Here is a 16,019-nt window from a genome sequence, read left to right as displayed (position 1 = left end):
ACCTATCACTTCTTGCACTGTATCTTACAATCTCACATGATTAATTGCAAAAAAAGCAGTGCTAAAGAAAGGACTGATTTCTGCTGTTACAAGGATCCTTAATTTCAACAGCAAAAACAGTCGATAAGATTTTACTGCAATAATCAAGATGAAGACCCAAAGAGGAATTTATTCTTTCAAAATTTCATGTTCTATAAATAAGGAGAAAATTTCAACTCAATAAATGAGAAGCATAATAAGTTAAAAAAGCAAAAGCCGGAAACTGGCTCAGAAGTTGCTAGCTTAAAATACACGAGCTGGCAAACCAACAAAGCAATGAGACACGTCACAGGAACTGCTCAGAGCTGCTGCTCCCAGACTATGTTGCAGCAACAGCTATTCTTTCACAGCACAGAATTTTCAGAGTATTAGCCAACAGGGCAGAATAACAGAATATTTTACAGAAAATGAGTTATATTTATATCACAATCGAGTAAGGCTGTGTTTTAGAGGGACATTTTTTTTATGAGTCATTCCTAAAAGCATTTGCTTAATTCCCTGATGTCCCAACGAAAGAGATATAGTACAAGGAAGTCTGAGTAAAGTGAAGAATGTAAATTTTTTAAACATATTATGAAAGACTTTCTTTCTCTCCCCTTGGACTAAAAAAGGATACCGAACACTCTGCATTTGAAATAAATGACTGCTGACAAAATAACCTCTTAAAGCAAAGGCATGCTCATGTTTCCCATCTAAATTTGTGGTGAGAAGAAGACCAGAGATTGACAGGTTAAGGTAAGATGCTGCTCCTACAATACTTTCCCTGATGAGCACCAACAGTACCAGGAGCCACTCAGGCTCATCTGGGCGAGAAGTGGATCTCTGGATAAACCCACTCCACAACTGCACAACTCCCAGGAGGCATCAGAGTAAATATAAACCTTTATTGGGAGTCAAGAAAAGTTGTTCCTGAACATTTTGTAAGGGAACTGCCAAACCCAGAGCAAAACAGAAGAAAGAGCAAACAAAGATAAAATGCCAAGCAAACAAACAAAACCCAAAACCTACATCCTTTGGTAGAAAAATGCATAAATTATCATTATGCTTGAGATAAATTACCTTTTCTTTCACTCCCAATGTGGATGTGCCATCAGTGCCTTTGAGCAACTCACATGAAGACCCCAACCAGGCTGCAGAAGCAGTGGTCAAGGACCCCTGCTGAACTTGAGTATCAGCATGACTTCAGATTTCCTATTCTGTTTCTCACCTCACTTCCTATCTTATTTTATATCCTTTTTATATCTATATAACAAAAAAATACTCGGCATTAACACTACAATATTAGTAGATCATTAATAAGGCCATCCAGAGTCATCCTCTGCAAAGTGAGGATGACAAACTGACTGGATTTCCATTGCCTTACATTTGGAAGGCTTTTCCACAATTGCAAAACCCCCATTGTTAAAAAAAAAAAATTAGGTGAAAAAAATTAGGAACAGAACTTTTTACACAAAATGTATCAAGTAAACTGTATCTAGCTTGTGGACTGGGCTTCTGAGCCTCGGCCCTAGCAGTACTTTAATTCCTAACACAAATAAATATGTGAACATTTATTGATCAATCCTTTTTCATCTTACTTCAGCAATAAAGAACTCACCAGAAATATCCTTTCAAGTTGATCTTGAATGTCTTTCATTCCTGGAAAAGCAGCGACCCCTTGAATCATTTCTACAAAGATACAGCCAACTCCCCTACAGAAGGAGAAAAAAAAAGGTAACATTAGAAAGACTTCTTAAAGACCAAAAAGCCAACAACAATGCTTTTGTATCCTTTACCAGCATTTTAATTTTTTTTTAAATTGATGTCAGGCAGGAGGACAGGCATGTGCATTTGCTAAAATCAATGAATACAAATGAACACTTCTCCAGTGTTTGTAGACAAGTATTGAGGTAGCAGGAATATGGTTGGTAGGTGTTGACACCAATAAAGGCAGAGCCGCTGATTTCTGTATTAGTGCTTCCCAAGCAGAATAGTCACACTCCCAAATAAACTCTGGAGATGTGGGAATGGCAGTGAGAGAACATTCCCATAGGAGAAGCTGAATGGGACAGAACAATGACATGGAAGAACACTGGAAGGGCTTAGCATAGGAAGAGAATCTAGGAAAAGGTGAGTAAAAAGGAAAAGGGCACATGGCTACTCACAGTCACTGACCTAAGCTACTGCCCAAATGCTGGTAACTTTGGGGATGTACTTGCTGGACTTTCTTCTCACTTCTTCCAGCATAAATGAAAGAAGCTCCAAGCCCATAGCTGCTGACCCCATTCCCCAGAAGCTCTGGCTGAGAGGTCCTGCAGTGGGCTGAGCCACAGGCTCCCTGCTCTCCCCACGGGGACAGCTACCTCCTCACAGCTCCTCTCCACAGTTTCCCACAAAATGTGCTTCACACGAGTCCCCCTCATTCTACTGAGTTAAGCCAGTGGCAGAAGTACTGGGAAATCAGACAATAAAAATATCTGAGGCACACTAACTACAACACAAAGAATGCATTCTCAAAAGTTGAGGAAAGCTTCTGTGACTCTATCTCAAATTCCAGATAATCTGTAAACTTCCTGTGTCTCAAAAGGAAAGCAAATTACAAACTTGCACTTGTGTCTTTTCCGGATGAAAACAGCTCAAGAGCTGCTTGTTTTCTCAGCAAAAATAATTTTAAGAGAAAACATCCCTCTTGGCTATCAATAGGATGCAGAATTTGATTATATACTTCAACTTCTTCAATTACATTTTTCTGCACACAGTTTTCTACAACTTTCATATGCAAACACCCACATATGCTGTACAACCATGTCTGTGTAAGCAGCCACACAAAACCCTCTTCACTCAATGTAATAACATGTTCAAATCCCCAAAATATATATCAAAATGAGCTAAGAATTTGCAACTCTAACTATGGTACCACCTCCCCCTAAAACTGAGAGTTGTTTCTGTGTCAGAAAATCCCAGCAATATTCTCTAATTTAACTTTGTTTTTAGAAGTAAATTATTTGGAATGTAGTAATTGCATACCTTTTCATTTCTTATGCATCCTGATGATGCATTCAGAAAGCAGCATTTAATTTTAGGAGATGTGTGCATATATTGGTGAGGAAGTGGTTCTAGAATAAAACAGCTTAATGAAAATAGGTTGCGTATTTTCCTTAAGACTGGAGCTGAGTATTTATAGATACTACTTAAGTATCAGTAAATAACCCATGCTTTATTCATCTCTCAGGTCAAAATACCCAATACCCAATCTCTAATACCCAATAATAAAATAATTTTATATTCCAGGATACTGAGAGTTGACAGTGAAACAACTTGAGGAATAAAATTAAATATACATCACTATTTTCTAATTCTACATCCTAAAACATAGATATATTAAGTAAAGTTTCTCCTTGGCATAGAAAAGTGGAAGAAAACTTTGAAAAGCATAGTTGTGGTCAAATTTTTGAATAAACCAGGTGTTTATGAAAGAGAGGTTAAAATTTATGTTCCATATGCTTCTGCTGGTTACCAAATGAACTGAATTGATTAAACTGCCATTCATCATTCAGTCTGGTTAGTGCTTCATTAGGCACAGATAGGCACAATATGTCTTAGTCAAATACTTACAAACAGTACCAGCATCTCAGGCAAGGAAAATCTCAAGATTTTCCAGGAGCCATTTATTCAAGATAAGCAGAAAAACAATTGAACTTAGACTAAATAAAAGAGGATTACTTTTATATTCTAGTAACCAGAAACCAGGCCTTTGATTAAACCAGGGTATTATTTGAGGGCATACACAAATCTGCAGAGAAGCTTCATCTAGCAGTTTGAACAGAAATGCTGTAAGGGCAGCAGGATGATATTGCTAAATTTTCGTTGGTTTACATTATTTAAATTATTTTTCCACTTTTAGTGGTTCTGACACAAGTATTAGCCAAAAATCAAGTAAGAATGGCAAACAGCACTGAAGAAAAATTCCCTGCTTGGAAAAAAGAATCCTATTATATGTCTTGGACTCTTGTGCAGCCTAAAATTCCATTTAGTCATAAGCTGAAACAAAAGAGCACTGGACTTAAATCAACACCTAATACAAAAATCAAAAGGGTATTATAATCACTGGGGAGAGAAATATGAGCAACCTTCAAGATTTGAGCTGGAAAATTGCTTTTCCCTTCAACCCACATGAAAATTAAGTTTATGATTGGTTTCAAAGATTATGGTGTTCAGCATATTGATGAATCATAGAAAGAGAAGTTTAAATTAGTACTAAAAAAAGGGGGAAATAATAATAATAATACAGAAAAAGTATGACATTGAACTAGGAAATGGCTAGGAAATACCCAGAAAGTCATAGTAGCATATAAAGGTTTCAAGATGGCTGGATGGTATATTAGATGTCATAAGTGTATTGGTGAATTTTAGGGTTACAGTAAATAGAAACTTAAATCTGTTATAGGATCCCTGAATTGCAAACTGTAAGTGCACACACTGTGATTGAGAAAAGAAATAGTCTCTAGAAAGCCTTGAAATTTTGTCTTGTGTAAACCTCACAAACTTTTGAACAGTTTAGAGATGTTTTTGAATGAAGCAAAACTTCAAGCCAGAAGAACTGTTTTTTGAAGAAAAATTAAGAGAATTACATCATTCCTGGCTACAAGAAAACCCAAAGGACAGGGAGAATGTGATGACTCTGTTTAAAATTATGTAAAATGAAGGACAGGGAAGAACTGATTACAATTTTAACCGTTCCAGGAATGGTAGGTAGGTCCAAAATAGTATAACTAGAAATAGCAGAATGCCTTTAGGAAATAAAAATTTTAGGGTAAGTATTAGGGAAATACAATTAATAACTGTGCTATACCCTAGCCTCCCAATGGACTTGAAGCACAGTTACAGTCATGTAAAAGTAGACAAGCTGAAATATTTAAGGATATTCTTCAGGAAACAGACTTGCATTAACAATAGAGTGGATAAGATGATCTCACACATCACTCCCATCTCTAGTTTCTGTGGTGCAAACATTACTTCTTAAATTATGAAATAGAGGCTTTAATGCACATGCATCTCCAAGAGTATATTATTTAGGTAAATTTGTGCATGTTCAATACAATGACATTTTCAGGAAGCACTTGAAAAATAATTTTTGACAAAATAATATTACCTTAACAAATTTCAGTGTCTTCAGATTTTCCTATTCTCTTTACAAGACTTCTGAGTTTGGATAAATAAGCCAAATGCTGCAATGTTGTTCAGAGATCTTTCCAATGCAATGGCATAGGATAAACTTGCAAAGCAAAAGTGACAGCCATTTAATGCTGAAATGGGTGGTTTACTCTCTGATGACAAAAAGCATGACTAAACCTATTGATATATTGATGAGACCATACGTGGCCATGCTATCTAATATTGCTCTTCTATTGTCCTGCTTAATTTTCTGGGACTCTGGCTGTCACCATACAGCCTTGTACAGAGCAAGAGTTACTAGCACAGCTGAATGGTTATTCTTGCATTTCAATTGACATAGTAAATGAGCCTGTAAAAATGAAGTTGAATGCCTCAGGAACCCACCCGCTTTTTCTTTTTTTTTCCCTCCTCTGCACAACTTTTATAATTCAGGAGGGTATTCTCTTAAAATTACCTTGCTGACTGGTGGATTGGTTTTATATCTTTGGCTTAAGGACTCACATTTCTGTCTCTGTGTAACAAAGATACTTATTGCTGCAAGAATCTCCAGCATATCTGTACTTGAATATTGAAAAAAAAATAGCATAACAGCCTTGGTAAGGCAATATATATAAAAGATTATAAGGGACGATTCCTTCAGTTAATATTATGATTTTTTTTGATGTAGTCATAAACTACTATGGACACACTCCAGAATGAGGAGCTGTTTACAAACCAAGTTTTAGTTTATACTTAAATCAAGAACACTGAAACCCTACATTCTTATTATATATTTTTTAAAATACTGAATATTCTGCCCTGGACAGATCTGCTTTGTAGCAGAATCAGTGCAGGTGATAATATTCAGCATGGCCTTCACAGTGAAAACCTATGCTGGGTCTTTACATAATATTTCTATCTGGTCATTAAGCCTGTTTTCTGTGTGCTGGGCTTGGTTTCAGAGGGGAAGGCATTTAATGAAAACTAATTACTTTTAGCAATTCTCCTGGTGAGATTTCTGAAATTCAAAGGAACAACAGAGTTTTAATTCAAGCTTCCCAAACTGCACACAGTTTGTAATGTTAAATGTATCAGGATTAAAAGACTAACTAACTAAGTAAAACACAAACAAATAAAACTCCACAAACCCCACAAACACTCCCCTTCAAAATCCTGCTGCTTTACTTTTTCATGGATTTGTCACCAAGATGTAATACTGGAGCATCTTCTACAAAATCCTAGCAATACACACGTTGTAAGGGCACAGAGATTTTTATCTTGTCTGATTTATTCAGGAAAAAAGGGTCATGTTACTTTATCACCCTGCTTATGAACACAACTGTGAAAACAAATTCGGGGGGAAAGGAATGTAAAGCAAGGGATGTTTTTCTCCTTAGCTGACAAAAATCTGATTTATTTCTACAGGGGCACACTGCCAGAATACCCACAAATGCTGAAGTTGGTTGGAATTTGTTTTTCATGAGCATTACCCCTTTGATACATAAAAAATAACATCTGATGGGTGATAGAGTCTGATAAAAATACAGTGGCAATAAGGCAAACAGATTGTAGTTCTCACATGAGAAGTAATGAGTGAATCAAAATTTCCCTTCCATGATGACAAAAACCATTAAAATTTGTGCAGGGAGCATATGCAATGAATGAAAACTAATTTACCTGGGACCATGATAGCTCAAGGTATTTCTTTACAGTCAGCCTTGAAGTAATTGTAATTACAAGAGAATAGAGTGGTCATGTTCTTGCCTCTGTCACTGAATACCCAGAAATAAAAGCTCCAGAAATTTGTTTTTCTTTGTAGCAATGCTCAGTTCCTATAGTAAGAAATACTATACTCAGGAGGGATTAAATTCTACATGATCCCTTCTTGCAGGATTCTTTCTATTGGACTCATTCTGTAAAAGTAGAGTCATTCTGTAAAAGATATTTACATTCTGTAAAAGTAGAGTGAAAATAAGCTCAAGAAAATACTCCTCAAATTTGAGCAACATTTTTTCAGGAGACACTTCCTTGTTGAACATGTTCTTTCTGGCTTTCTCTTCTGTATCCAGATGCCTTTATAATGTACTTTCCTTACACACATGAAATGTATATCTAGCAATGCAAAAGTAACAGTAAATCTGATGTTCCAAATGGATAAAAATAGTTTTCAGAACTGAAATGTTCTTCCCATAACTACAGACCCATACAGCTTCTTAGTTCCTCACTTCCTCACCCATAGCATTTCTATAAATCTCAGCCTATAGAATTTTCCAATCAAAAGCTAATTCAGCTGATAAAACTTTTGAAGAACTCACTGACAGTGAGAGAAGTTTAAATAACAATACCTTCATAGTGAGTGCAACACCACCTTAATACCCTAATCCTATACATTAGCATTTCTTTGGAGTGGAAGTCATAATCCTGAGGAACATCAAGAGCAAAAGAGCTAATTTCCCCTATGCTGTTTTCTCTCTCAGGCCCCAAGAAGTATTTCTTCAGGGCATACTGGGACTACTGCTGTCACATTTCTCTCACTGCAAACTATTTACAGGAGAAACAGGATAAAGATGCCTTTGTAATGTCCCCAGTGTAAAAACCATAATTTGGTGCACTTGTGTCTACAGCAAAACCCATTTTTATGTAATAAATATCTTAATTACGGTTGCAGGTCTTCATTGTTCAAATATTCATGAAAGCATGTAATGAATTACAGTGAGCACTCAAATACATACTCATAGCAGGCTATGTGTGAAAAGTGGTGTGTTCCTGAAAAATACAATTTATTTTTCTAATAATAAGATAGAAAATCTCCCTGTGAATAGGTTTCCCTAAAATAAGTTCAGATTTGAACTCATGTATAACAACCCAGATGTTACAAAGTGAAAGTGATTTAAGAAGCCATTTTGTAACATTTCACTCGCCTTATTTTAATTTATTTGTTCTGCCGCACAAAACGTAGCTGATGCTGGTTAATAGAAGAGAATTTAAAATATATCCCGGCCCATAACTGCTTAGGTTACCTATACTGTGACTAAGAACATGAGGGTTTTTTAACAAAACAAGAGGATATGCAAAAAAATTGCCAGCTGTTAGCAAACACAGTTTACAGCCAGCTGCACTTCCAAATAAAATATCCCTAGTGACTTCTTGATGTAAGCAACCCAGATGCAGCAGCAGCACATGCATTACCAGAATCAAATGGATTTAATAGCCTGTTTAAATTGCTTCATTTACTAATATTATACTCTTCCTGTAAGGAACAAATAGAATAGGTTAATTTGGGGATTTTCCCCTATGTTTCTGTGTTACTTATATATGGGTTTTAGTAATCCATAAACCCTTTATGTGTTGAAGCCTATTTTCCTTGCATTGACTTTCAAAGGACTGTAAAATTCAAGGATTAGGACAAGTTACACCAGAGGCAATGCAAAACCATTTTCCTAGCTACTAGTAAGTCCTCATCAAGAGGGGAAAAAAAAAAAAGCTATATCAAAGGTTATCACAACTCTTTGATGCAGTCATGGGTAGTATAATACATTCACATAATCCTGCTGTATCAAACGCTGTCAGCAGTAAATCACAAAGCCCAACATGCTGATTTCCATCACCAGCCTGACACCACTATTGCATGTACGTCTTCATTAACATTATTTTATTGCCAGTGGCTATTTATGAAAGAATGCAGGAGAATGTAACATTGCGTGTGGATCATTAGCTTTTAGTTACTATTCTAATTCTCTACACCAGCAAATGAAGTGTAAAAATAGCCTGCAGCCTGTGCCACCTGCTTCCCAGCCACTGTCCAGTGGTTAATATTTGGACTCTTTTTTCATGCAGCTGATCTTCTACTCAGTGGGAGCCTCACTTTCTGTTCCTGGGGAACCACCATGAAATGCCATTTATCATGGCTATAGAAAACACCCTCTGACTTTCTTTTTTTTCCTTTCCTCTAAATAAAGGAAACAGCTGTGCTTTCTACCTTAACATTATTTAAATATTTAGTGAAGTGGCTGCCTAGTTTTGTCATCATGTAGATCATCAATAACGACACAGGAGAGCACACACTATCTGCCATAAGGACATAATGCCAGTAATTGCATAAAAATGCTAATGCTACAAAGACACTTTTGATAACAAATTACCAAATTATCTTGGAATCTGATGGTAGACAGGTTTCTCCATGTCTCCCTTCCTCCCACTCTGGGCAGCCACTAAATGGCTTTAATGCAATTATGTCTCAGCTCTGTACAAGCATTGTGTAAGCAGAGCCCCAAGCCTGCCTGTGCTCCAGCAGAGCTCACTGTCAGCTGTGCCAAGTGAGCACAAGTGACCTCAACATGCAGCTAACATCTCTGCAATCAAACCGCAAGGGATGTCTCGGGTAGCCCAGCAAAGCATAGCAGTAAAAACCTAAAGCTCTTCTCTCACCCATAGCAAATATGTATTGCCTCTCATCTGATTTCTGATGCAGCAGAGGCTGAGCTTCTATACTAACTGCTGCCACGTGAAAGAAACTGTACCACTAGGGCCTTTTTTCCTAAGCTCTTCATAGTTTCTCAGTTTGTTCAGGGCAGCGAAAATATTGTAAAGACTATAAATTGAGTACAAGAGGAATATGACATTGTTTTTCATTTGAAACAGAACACATCACCTCTGTCTCTGAGCACCTGCATCTTTTTTAGGCCTATATGAAATGTTCTCTTCAAGAGAACTTAATTTATTGATATCATTGAAGATATAACTATCGTGTTCTTCCCCAATACTCTTGTGTCATTTTTGTCAGGAAACAAAACAATGACCTGGATTGCTGAAGTAGCATTTTAAGTCCTTCCTTGATCTTCCCTGTTGCCCATGTAATTTGGATATAAACATATGATTGTGAAGGACATGCTCAGTCTGCAAGTACAGTACATTTTAAATGCTTTTAATTAGCTGTATGACTTAATCTTTATCACAGGAATATCACATACTTTGGACCTTCTAACAGCTCTTTTACTAGAATCATCATTGAGAGGAACGTTAAAAGATGTATTTTTGACAAGCTATTAAACTTTGGAATTTTTTTAAATTGTGAAAAGTTACAAAAATAAATCTCCAATTTTTTTTAACTAAAAAACATATTAAAGTGCTTTTTGAGCAGTTTGCTCTATTAAAGCATTAAAAGTTTTCTTTAGCTGTTTCCATATATTCTCCTTGTAGTTCACAAGTTGACTTGTGTACATGCAGATACACAAATAGGCATGACTCAAGAACTGAACAAATGCAGAGGGAACTGTGAGAAGACGAGCAGAAAGGACCATTTATCTCTCCAAGCAATTTCCATCCTCTAAGTCAGTTGTCCTGCCTCACCCCAAGCAAGTTGAGCTTCTTGTTGAGGCTGTCTGAGGTACTACTTGGAAAAGTGGTGGTTGCAAACCATCAGGAGCAGATGGGCTGCAGAGATTGTATGCAACCTGTGAAGACACCAGCTTGGACCTGATATTGAGGAAAACAGGACAGTTTTAGGATAGATGAGAAACTGAGATGCAGAAGGAAAGTATTTTAGATCTGTGAGGTGGGGAATGGTCTGAGGAAAACCAGTTGATACAGAAGATGCTACCTTTGCCTCTCTGGCACACTTGGGATACCACAGTGTTCACATTTGGAGAAGTTTTCTCACTCTCCCTTTCTTGCCTCTTGGAAGGAACTGCAGCAGCCAGGACTCAGTTATGCTAAACACTCTCTCAAGTGTTAGATATTCTAGTATATATACTCTGTAACCACTTCACATGCCATGATCCTGTGATTTCTAAATCATGCACCCAGGAGTCAGATTTTCAGGAAAAACTAGGTTTTCATCCCATAATCTCTGATTTCAGCTACAGGACTAAACACAACTTAGCTGTGCTTTGTTCCCTTCCCCAGCAAAAAAATATTCCTGCTAGGTCTTCAGTTTCAATATTACACTGCAAGATTATCTTAAAAATGTTATTCACATACCACATGAAAACATAAGGTGTGTTTAACCTTATTTTACATTTACCTCTAGATTTTACTATAATCATAACTTTGAGTTGCCTGTGTTAAAGACAGATATTTCAGTGAACAGCAAAAAATTTACTGTATTTTTCTGAAAATTCCTCAATATATTTTTTTCTCAAGTGAATGAGATGTAAAGGTTTTAAAAGTCAGACATGCATTAAAAAACCAAAACCAAAACCAATCAACCAAGCAATCAACCAAACAAAAAACCCAAACAAAGAAACCCACCACACACACAAAAAACCACCAAAACCAAACAAAAACAACAAACCCTCCCCCAAAAAACCACCTCAGCAAACAAACAAACAAAAAAACCTCACAACAAAACAAACAAAAAAAAAGCACCCAAAGAAAATAACCAACCAACCAAAACAAAACCCAAACGTATTCCAGAGTATAAGACTTTCTTTGCAAGGAAGAGGATTTTTTTCCATATTTCAGAAATTGTACAGATTGAAGAGATCTTGTGATCTCAAAACCTACAGAATAAACAAAGAACCTCCAGCTTGGTTTGTAACAGTAAAAAAACCAAATACCTTCCTTGTTCCTTGTTCAACACAGGACTAAATGTTGTCATCAAAAATGAGTAAGGTGATACATATTGTACAAATCAAACTACTCTTCTAAACCTGCAAGTCTAAATAAAATCTGTAGGTGTGAAAGAAAACTATTCAATGATATTTACTGCTACCAAGTACATCAGATTAAGAACTGAGGTTTTATGTTCACAACCAGAGTTCTGGTTTTTTCCTTGCCGCAAATGGGCATGGTGAATGACTGTTTTGCAAAACAAGGGTCATATCATATGAAAGTACAACACTAAGACTACGAAAGTCCAGCGATCACTCAGTCTCTTGCAAAGCACCAATGGGTGCTCTGTCAACAGCAGGGATCAGCTGCCAGCCAGTGGGGTGGCAGGTGGGATTCCTTTAGGGAGATCCTGTGTGAACCACACCTATCACTACACACACTTTTTTTAACCTGTACCAACAATCTCACTACATATTTGGTTTACATGTCTAAAAAAACCAAGAGCTAAAGCATCTACATAAAGTCTTGGCATCTACACTTACCACATGTCAAGGCAGGTGGAATATTCTGTTGATCCCAGAAGGACATCTGGAGGCCTGTACCATAGGGTTACCACTTCATTGGAATATGTATGACTAGGAACTGATTTAGCTCTTGCAAGACCTGTGGGGTAAACACAAATAAATTCATTTACACAAAGCAAAGAAATGGTTTGCTGTACCGTCACAGTCTAAAGGGATATATGAGCACATATCACATAATGTGACAGCATGTTGCAAGCATATTTTTCTTCTATAACTGGAGCATATTACTTAATAGTAGCACCTATTGTTTAGTACCTGGCTAAACAGAGTATGTGAATATTATGAAGAGATAATGAAATATGTTTTTCATAATGACAGCCACAGGCCCAGGAGAGATGCATAGATATACTATTGTATACCTAAATAAATGACAAATAAAGACTTTAATTGCCATTAACTGCTCATCCTCAGGCATGGATAGTCTTCCATTTCAGTGCTATCTAGAAAAAGAAAATGAAAAGGAAACTCCCAGACAAATGATGCCACAGATGAGATTCAGCTTTTTAGAGAAGCCTAAGGAAATGTTCCACAGCTTACACTGCAAAGCCCAGCCTGCTTATTCAAGTTTATGTTTGACACACTTACACATTACGATTCAAATAAATATTAATATTGCAGTAATGCAGCAGAAAACTGTATGTGAAAAATTCTTCTCTCTCAAGAATTGTGTATTGGCAGTGTTCCAATTTCAGAAACCATTTCAATGAAATCTGTGGCCTACTAAAGATATAATATTTACAATAGTTGTCTTTTAAGCTTGTCAGTCATTTAAAATAATTCACATTACAACATAATCTATCTCATATAAAAGAGAGATCATCATATGCTAAACCCAGAAGTTTACAAGTATGTTTCTTCTACAGAAGACTCTCTCCAGAAAATGGAAAAAGATCTCCAGGGCTAAGGTGATTGCTCCTATCACAGGCCTGAAAATGCTTTTTCCAAATTATATGATCCTAGCTACTGCCTTGAGACCATCCATTTCCTTGCTGGGAACACTGGACATGCACAAGTAATGGAAATCAGGAGAATGCAGTACTGGGTGCTTTTTTGTGTCTTCCTGAGCAGCTGATTTTCCTTTCAGAAAACAAATCAAATTACTATAACAGAAGGTCATGCTTTTACACCTTACAGAAACAAAGAAGAAAAGTCATACACTCAGAAAGAAATAAGCAACATGAAAATTCCCAAAAGATTGCAGATGAGAGTCCTTTGCCCCTTTATTCTTAATACACTGGAAAAGCTATTTAAGAACATTTACTGTCAGTGAATACATCTCCATAGCAATGATGGCAAATCTTGCCAGCAGATTGCATTATCAGCTGATTATAGCAATTAGACCAGTGCAGGGGAATAATTTTAATTGTATGCCATGATTTCTTCTCTTAAAAATTACATTTGAAACATGAATACCTATGTTTTAAAGTTTTCAGACCTCCATTTCTTTAAGGTTTGTGCACCTGGCCATCAGCTTGATGAACAATTTGGGTTACAAAGACAATCCAGGGCTGGCCAAGTACAGCCCCAAAGAGTCCAGAGGAGAGGTCACATCATATGTTCCACAGTTACTCTGCCTCCAGATTAATGTTTTTGCTTCTAGGAAACCAGAAAACACCAAAAGCTCTAACTGGTGAACAGTTATTATTCCTGGCACACAGAACCATTAACAAGCCTGAGTTTCTGAGCATCTATATTCCATGGGACTAAACTGAAACAATATTCCCTGAATTTGTGGATATGGACCTACTACTATTAAGCAATATAAAAATTATGAAGGTATTTGAGAAGCCTGGATGGTGAATGACTCCATCCTTTCTTGCCTGTTTGAGCCCTTCCCATTAGCCTTGTCTGAGGAAGACTGAATTTGGTTGCAAATTCTAATTTCCTACCAAGCATAGGAGAAGAGGCATATCCAGCTGGGGAAAAGGCCTCTTGAAGAAGCCAGCAACATCATGTACTTTGGGGAAAACTCAAAATCCTGTGGAGTTTATGGGATGACAAACTCAGATTTCCATGACACAAAGCTGTTAATCCACACACTGCAGAAATCTCCCATGTAGAGAGGAATGAGTACCCAACTTGCCATACCAGAAATCATGTTGCAAACAATACCATAACCATGCTTTCCGGCTGGCTTCTGCCACTTTACTGACCAGGATGGAGCTTTACAAGTGTTATAGTGAGCCCAAGCACACCTTTCCTCCTCTCCTGTGACTGTTCAGCATGGAACCAGTCCTCCTCTCCTGCTGGGAACGCCACCTATACTGTTTTCTCAGTATAATGCTTCTAGATCTCCTCCACCTCTAATCCATTCCAGGTGAAAGTAAATCCATCTGATTTTCAAATTATGGCCCCTTTTGGGCTAGACCCAGCCTGTTGGACAACTAAATGTTTTTCTTTAATCCATTCTTCACTCCCAAAACACTATGAAAGTTTCATTGGAGGTGAGCTGCTGCACCTGCTTTTTCAGTTACAAGAGGATCATTAATGGAATTGAGAAATGTTTAAACAAAATCTTAATTTGTAAAAGCAAGCTAAGGCCCTACATGGGTATCAGAGAGCATCACCAGGTTTCACTGAAATATTTTAAACTAAAACAAAAGGCTTATGAGTACAAGCCACATGTGCTAAGTTGTGGCCAAAGGGTTTCCCAGTTGGCCACATGCACTGCTTTGAAAACTAAATGTCTCAGTGGAAAGGAGGAGTGAACAACCAAGGGAAATACTCACAAAAGCTAAAATCTGGAAGGGAAAAATTTGGCACAGTCCCACTGTTCAGTCAGTCAGTCATTCCCCTTGTGCAGGACTGACGGGACCTGGATCAGGCTAATGCCTCAGAGGAGCTGCTTTCTCACAGGGAGGGAACAACCTTTGCTTTTTCTGAATAATGCTCTGCATAAAGAATGCATTTGCAATAATGAACACTTCCACTCAAAGCCTCAAAATTAATGCAAATGTGTCTCATCGCGTGTGAGGTGTGAAAAAAGTACTCTCATCTTTCAGATATATTTTACATTATAAAAGGAATGCTATCAAAATATATATGTGAAACACCGAACAGATACTGCATTTCTTGTTTTGATGGTCCAGATACACACAGATGACAGTAACCAGGGTTATTTTCAGATATCCTTCTGCAAGAAAATTTGCTACATATTTTATACCCCTTTGCACATCCAAATATGCTTACTCATGCAAAATTTATTTAAGCACATCCTTCAACTGAAAGAAAACTGAAGGGTAGGATTAATTAGCACAGCATGTTCGATCACTTTCTTTAAGGGTTCCCTGTCTGTTTCCATGGTTACACTACAGGAAGAATGACAATCTCATTTTAAAAAAAACGGAGCTTATGGGGGATCATCAAAACTTCAAACCTTAATGGCCAGTGTGCATAAAAGCCAAAAGGTAAATGGCAGAACACCAGGTGAGCACCCAATATTTACATACTGCTGCCTGAGCACTCTTTTAGCCTGGGAAGGTGGAGGAAGGACCCCCTGACAAGCAGTGAACTCCCCTCCAATTCCTGTGTCTTATGAAAGATAAAAGGTCGACAAATGTCCTGCTGTTGCAGCCCTATTTTGAGAGAAGGAATCCAGGCATAAGGCTCAGTTATTAAAACTGAGGTTGTAGCAGATCTACTGGGGAGCTTGTGTGTAATTATGGGAAGGACAGGCACTGTTTAATGTTCTCGAGGCACTGACTTCTATGA

At 37.3% G+C, this 16,019-nt stretch overlaps 1 protein-coding gene across 4 annotated transcripts in view; it reads right to left on the bottom strand.

Annotated features, from left to right (window-relative positions):
• The window catches only part of CDK14 (cyclin dependent kinase 14), a 516,637-nt gene that overhangs the window by 324,973 nt on the left and 175,645 nt on the right, over positions 1-16,019 (bottom strand). For all 4 annotated transcript variants that reach the window (XM_085050690.1, XM_085050689.1, XM_085050692.1 and 1 more), the window contains 2 exons: positions 12,267-12,387; positions 1,637-1,730 (listed from right to left, as the gene is read on the bottom strand). In XM_085050690.1, coding sequence (XP_084906816.1) covers positions 1,637-1,730; positions 12,267-12,387 — 215 coding nt within the window. The remainder of the gene's footprint in view (positions 1-1,636; positions 1,731-12,266; positions 12,388-16,019) is intronic.

The sequence above is a fragment of the Lichenostomus cassidix genome, chromosome 2, assembly GCF_008360975.1.
Source record: "Lichenostomus cassidix isolate B80296 chromosome 2, HeHo_3.0, whole genome shotgun sequence".
Taxonomy (NCBI): Eukaryota; Metazoa; Chordata; class Aves; order Passeriformes; family Meliphagidae; genus Lichenostomus; species Lichenostomus cassidix.
This window is presented reverse-complemented; position numbering and strand designations above follow the sequence as displayed.